Source organism: Lathyrus oleraceus, chromosome 5 (genome assembly GCF_024323335.1).
Source record: "Lathyrus oleraceus cultivar Zhongwan6 chromosome 5, CAAS_Psat_ZW6_1.0, whole genome shotgun sequence".
Lineage (NCBI taxonomy): Eukaryota > Viridiplantae > Streptophyta > Magnoliopsida > Fabales > Fabaceae > Lathyrus > Lathyrus oleraceus.
In genome coordinates this window covers 303,510,450-303,516,829 of record NC_066583.1, presented here as the reverse complement: position 1 = coordinate 303,516,829, position 6,380 = coordinate 303,510,450, and the positions used below count along the sequence as shown (strand labels likewise).

General features: G+C 34.6%; 1 protein-coding gene across 1 annotated transcript; it reads right to left on the bottom strand.

The window, feature by feature from the left end:
• Window positions 1-1,184: 1,184 nt before the first annotated feature.
• LOC127084146 (beta-1,3-galactosyltransferase 7) lies at window positions 1,185-4,205 on the bottom strand. The gene is made up of 11 exons (XM_051024544.1): window positions 3,824-4,205; window positions 3,530-3,629; window positions 3,380-3,438; window positions 3,074-3,276; window positions 2,873-2,936; window positions 2,647-2,719; window positions 2,430-2,550; window positions 2,207-2,294; window positions 1,961-2,086; window positions 1,728-1,837; window positions 1,185-1,647 (listed from the first exon to the last, which is right to left on the bottom strand). Exons 1-11 carry the CDS (start codon window positions 3,922-3,924, stop codon window positions 1,499-1,501), a joined length of 1,194 nt encoding a protein of 397 aa, XP_050880501.1. The 5' UTR covers window positions 3,925-4,205; the 3' UTR covers window positions 1,185-1,498.
• Window positions 4,206-6,380: the final 2,175 nt, after the last annotated feature.

Below are 6,380 nucleotides of genomic sequence, written 5' to 3'. Positions count from 1 at the left end.
GATGCTAGGATGAACAATACGGATAATTTTTGCATGTTAGAGACATATAGGTACTAAATGAATTTGAATGAGAATAATAAGTGGGAATGTTAATAATTGAGTAGAGAAGCAATTACTGGTCTATGGATGTATATGATAAATATTTGTTATCATTTATTTTATGTCTTTTTACTTTCACATTTCAGAACAAATATACAATCATTTTCTATTTAAAATCTTAAAAAGTTATTGAACGGTCTTTAAAAGCATCAGTCTCTATGGATACGATAATCATAAAACTTACTTTTATTTCTCTGCGAACACTAGGTTAAATTGTGAATGTTATAGTTAGTAATTATTGAAGCTATTTGTAGTTTGCTTGGAGTCCCACTTTGCTTAGGCTCCCGGGCTAATGAATGTATAAATGTGTCGGAAAGGTCACCCACCGTTTATATCCATGCCGAGTACAATAGTGTTGGGCGTGTATTAGGAGTCTAAAATCACACAATATATTGTCTAAACATATATTTATAAGTGGAGACAATTCTCAAGTTGGTTTTGTAGAGATGATTTAAACCTAAACCACAACACTAAATTGATATCAGAGTCTGGTTTAAGATTCAATGGATCATGTACTATCGAATCATCCACCGTTTATATTCACACATTAAACTTAATAGTATTGGGCGTGAGGGAGTCCCATATCAAACAATATATAACATAAATATGTGTTTATAAGAGATTAGTTAAACTCAACGCGTACCATCTAAGAAGGAAAAAAAACTTTATATATCAAAGAAATCGGTGTTTTATTGTTTCCACGTTTTTATTTTTCTTTCATACTAAAATTGTAATAATAAATCATCTTTATATACAGAGATAAAATTAGAAAACAAAAGTTTCTGATCAAACGAGACACTATTTAGAAAAAATACATTATTTCCAATTCTGAGTTTGTTTGAATTTAAAAAAAAAAATCTATTTGGAGTTTTCTTGTATGTACTTTCCATTTGATGTCACACTTCGTTCAATAAAATACTTTATCTAAACCACCAATTTATCAAGTTACTACTTCTTTATCTTTTGTTTCATAAAGTTGAGTCTTTTTGAGTTGGTTGTAAGATTGATAGAAGTTAGAATTTTTATCTTTGTGCTCTTTTAATGTAAACTAAGATATAGTAAATTTGAGATTTCAATGCATCAAATTTAACTGAATAGTATCAAGATTCAAATTTATCAAAACGTTGCTGCATTTCGTTACAAACAAAAAACCAGTCTCAAACAACATAGAATATATTCTATACCACCTCTACAGCATTACTCAAATTCTTCATATTTATGCGACTTTTATCTTGATCAACCAACTTTGCCTCTAAGCTTTCCACAAAAATGTTTCATGTTTATATCTCTTTTGCAGATGATTTTCATTCTAAAATCCGAAATGTTCCAGCTGCAATTTAAACAATCGGTTCGTCTTTTGACCAGGAAAAAAAATCATCCTCCTTTGGATATTCTATACCTAAAATAAAGCACTCCAAACAGCTCCGTCCCCTTCACCGCATTTCGAGTGTACGTATTTAATCTTCTCCACTGATTTGCAGATTCCGCTGCAGCTCCAATCAAACGATGCAACGCATATGTTACCTGCTTGTGCCTTCCACTCACAGTCTGCATAACATTAATATCATTTACAGTTTACATACTCTTTCATTTTCTTTATGGAGTGTTTCATGGTTACATATATATACCTGGAGGGGTTCCACAGCACATACTGCGGTCATCAATATGCTCGACTTCAAGACCGATGAACCATGAACCAAGTGAGACGTCTTCATTGGCAAATTTGTGTAGAATCGGCCTGCAATCATAATAAGAATATTTTTTCGATATGTCAAATACATAAAGACTCTTGCTGGTTTTATTATCACGGTCTGATCCACAAACTTGGAGATTGCATATATGAAAATGCGTGTATACATACTGGTTAATGGAAATGTAAGTGGCCAAATCCTTAGAGATTGCATATATCTGTCCGGTTGCGTGTCGGAAGTATTTGTTTCCCTCTTCCCCAAACTTCCAAAACTCTGGTTCATGGTACTTGACATCCCTATATATAGAAACAAAGCCGAAAAATTGATTAACATTAACCCAGAATAATTTTGTTTGGTCTTAACCCCCCGGTTTAATGGAAAGAGGGCCGAGATGATCCGGAATTCAGTACACATACTTTCGAGATAGAACAGGTCCAGATTTCATACATCCAATGTAGACCCTTGGTTTTGTACGATGTCGAGCAAGGGTTGCTGCTAGGACACCTAAAGAGCAACGAAGAAGAGCAAAGTTATTTTTTGCGGAATTAGGACAGAGAAAAGTGGTAAAAGTTTAAAGGATATAACGGGAAGGAAACACGGGAAACAAGTCCCGAGAATCTTAAGACGGCATATATATACCTAAATTGACATGAACATCATCATCCACTTTGACATAGAAATCAGCATCCCATATTGCAACAGCAGTAGAAAAGAAAGTCTTTGTCTTTGCAGACAGCTCATGATACCCTTCCACGTGTTGCTGTACGATAGCGTAACCAAATATTAATGTCCTGCCAAATCATCCATAGATTTTCTCACACAAAAAACCGTAAGAATATATAACAGTCTGCCTTACCAGGCGAAGAAAGTCTTTGTGTTGAGCTTCTTCTGAATCAATAGCTCGATCTAGAATGCTGTTTGAAGTTGCACTGAGACAAAAATGGCAACATCGTAAACGTCAGTGTCTTTAAGTAGAATTCATATAAATGACTAGATCACTGTTATTATCTTCTGAATCACGCCAAATTTTGTTTTGATAAGTTCAAATACTTACACAACCAAAATCAGACAGAGTATATTACCTGTGGCCAATCATGAATCTGATGACGATTCCTTTCTCTCGTTCCAATTGAAGAAGTTGCTCGCCTATATCAAAAGGGAACAAAACATGACTTTTCAGAAATTAGTCCATCATTGTTAAACTCAAGATACCTAAAAAATAGGGATGCAAAATTCAAGAAAAACTAACTTCACAGAAAAAAATTTAGCTAAGACAATTTTACCTTGCGGCATCCAAGTTTCTCTAACCGAATCACGCCGCTTCCTACTACTGAAAGCCGTGTTTATACCTATCACTACAAATGCCTTCTTCTTCTTGGAAGCACCTTCCGCAGAACCGGTGGCCGAGCCAGTGGAGTTCTTTTCGCGAGAACTCCTAGCCGCTGCTAATTCCATTTGCAACATAGAAACTTGTTTGTCTAGAGCCCTAACATCCAAGAAATCAAAACACCAAATTATTCCAATAAAAAGTTTCACAAAAAATCTAGCAAAAAGGAGAGAGATTCAATTCAATTCAAGTTAGCACTCACTGAATAGCTTCATGGGTTTTATACAATTCATTCATTTCATCCTTAGGCTTTTCCTGCTTCTGTTATTCCAAAAAGTGGTAGGGTTTATTTACTTTACCAAAAGCAAAAACAAAACACCTAAGAAATCTGAGAATATTTAAGCAACCACACCTTTTTGTTAGAACAATCTTCTGAGATCAGTTGAAGTTCTTGCTGATCACGCTGATGCTTAGAAATTATCAAACCATTTGATTCAGGTTGCTCCCACATCCTGCCACCAAAAACCCAAAACCAAAACCAAACAAAAAACAAAACTTCAAAACCAGATCATAAAAAGTTCAAATTTTGAAATAGAAATCTGACACCCCATGATTCAAATTTCAAACCAAAATCATTCACACCTCAATGAAACATAAGATAGACAAAAAAAGAAATAATGGGTAAGACCTAAGAAACTAAAAAAACCTGTTTGTGATAAGCATGCCAATAAGGAAGGAAAAGACAGAGAAAATTGGAATCCATTTAGCAGAGATTTTGGTAGAGGCACGAGTCTTCATCTTAATCATAAGAGTTAAGAGAAGATTGTTGGAAGATGAAGAAGATATAACAGATATTGGAACTTTGGTGGGAAGTCAAAGGATGAATTAGTCTTTGGTTTTGGTCTCAAATTCTAATAATGTATGCTTGTATGTAGAAAAAGATATGAAGAAGAAACGCAAGTAGTGGAATAATTATTGTAATTAAATATGAATTGGAGTTTAATCTAGTTGTATATAGGTTGGTAATAATTGGAGAGAGTTACACAGTAACATGAGTCGTGAGTTACAGTACGTTCGTGACACGCATTGTGTGGTCGATTGACTGTCAAAAGGTTTTTGTGTTGTTTTTGTCACATGGGCGACTTGTAAGAAATGGCAGTCTCATTTTTGTCTCAATTTGTTCCATGATGACTTTTCTTTGGTCTTGGTTTATGTTTCTTTTCTTATTTTTAGTTTTAGATATTGATGTTGACTAGTTGTAATAAGGAATGAAACAAAAAATGAGACGACATTTCTATTTTGATGATGTTTAATTGATGGAATCAAAGAGAAGAAATTATTATGGTTTAATTTATGTATTTTTTTAGTTTAAGAAAAATCAATTAAATTTGAAATGAAAATACTTCCTCCATTTCACGATTAGTAATCCATTTGTAATAAAAAAATATTTTAAAATAAATGACTCATTTCAATTTTTAATACATATTTTTCAATTTTACTCTTTAATTAATATTATTTGCATCATTTTCAATACATGATAAGGGTACTCTAGTAAAAAATTCATTCTCTATCTTTTATTTATTCCTTTTTTTAATATTTGTGAAATAGACAACTGGATTACTCATTATGGAACGGAGGGAGTAAATGTTTAATCGATACAAATGGTTATGAGTTCATAAACTAAATATTATATCAGGGGTTGAACTCTGACCCAAGTAACAAATACAATTGTAGGAAGCGTGGGAGTTAATACATTGAATTATTTGTAGTCGAACATACACTTGATATCGATACACGTTCTTATAATTGTCTACATACATTCTTATAACTGTCTTCCTCAATTGCCATTTTGATGAACTTGTGTTTTGATACATCATGTATTGAATGATCATGTTTTCACTATAAACATTTTATATGAATAATGTGTTGTGGCACGATATACATGATTGTACATCTTGGATATAGTATCTCAGATATTGGTGATAAGGATGGCATCACCCTTAAACGCATCGCCTATTCGGGCTACATTAGCCCTGGGTATGTGTCCTGGTATTTGACAGGATAATATAAGGATAGGTAACCAATCCCAGAGAAGGAACTAGGAGAACCGTCTAGGGCAGAGATACCCCAGGCATGTATTATGAGCATTTATGCTCATGATCACCATGTCTGGAACATGTCTCTCTAGTTCCATAATAAGCGAATATATGTGATTATGACTATTGATTGACATTCATATGTCTTGTCTATCTTACCCCTACTAGGGTAAGGGAATTATTATATAAGCAATTTTGTTTAAAATTAAAAACGCAATCGAAATCTTTAAGCTGAAAAGTCACTCATTGTGGCTCTTTTGTGACTCTATCTAACTAACCTCATAAGGGTTATCAAGTTAGTGTTTTCAACATGAACATTTGGTGTCCATCGTAGGGCTCTAGTAAAACTCGCTTGGGTCACACATAATTGCGAACCAACAGGCTCATCATCTTGACAGGACAAGGCGAGCAGCTGCCATCAGGAATCACAGATTGTCATGGAAGAGCTACTCGTCGATGCGGAGAACCATCATTAACAGAATAAAGTGTGAAGGTAGCGTGCACACCCTACAACCGAATCAACATCATTTTCAACTGAAAATGGTTACCTTGAAGACCACATCGACCCACAACCGCTGAGTGGAGAAATCTAGGACAATTAGGTCTTAAAGAACTTCAAACCACCTGTACTGACAACCTTCGATAGGATGAGAGAGCTATAGGAGCACATCATAACAGCCAAATGGCCATCATCAGAGCCATCGACTTGTTGAAATGCAAAATAATGGCGGGCACACTGAAGGATGCGACCCTACGTTGGTATATGAACCTTCTTAGGTTCTCCATAATTAGTTACTAGGATTTGGAGATAAAAATGATACATCAATTCTCTGCCAGCAAGCATATGAAGATTTTTACCACAAACTTGTTCAATGTTCGATAGGGGCAGGGCGACTCACTTTAGGAATATTTGGTCTGCTTCAACAAAGAGACCACAAAGGTCGCCCATCCTAATTATGAGATGTTCGTATGAACCTTTCAAAATGGCATCGAGGCAGAGCCTTTCAATGAATTTATGGGTCAAAAGTCGACAAAGACGATGGATGAGATAATGGTGTGAACCTAGTGTTACATCAAAGGTGAAGAGAGTAATACGAAAAAGAGATCAAAGGATGCCAGAAAGAATTTGTTAAGATCAAAATCTGGAAGATATATGAAGCATAAAGA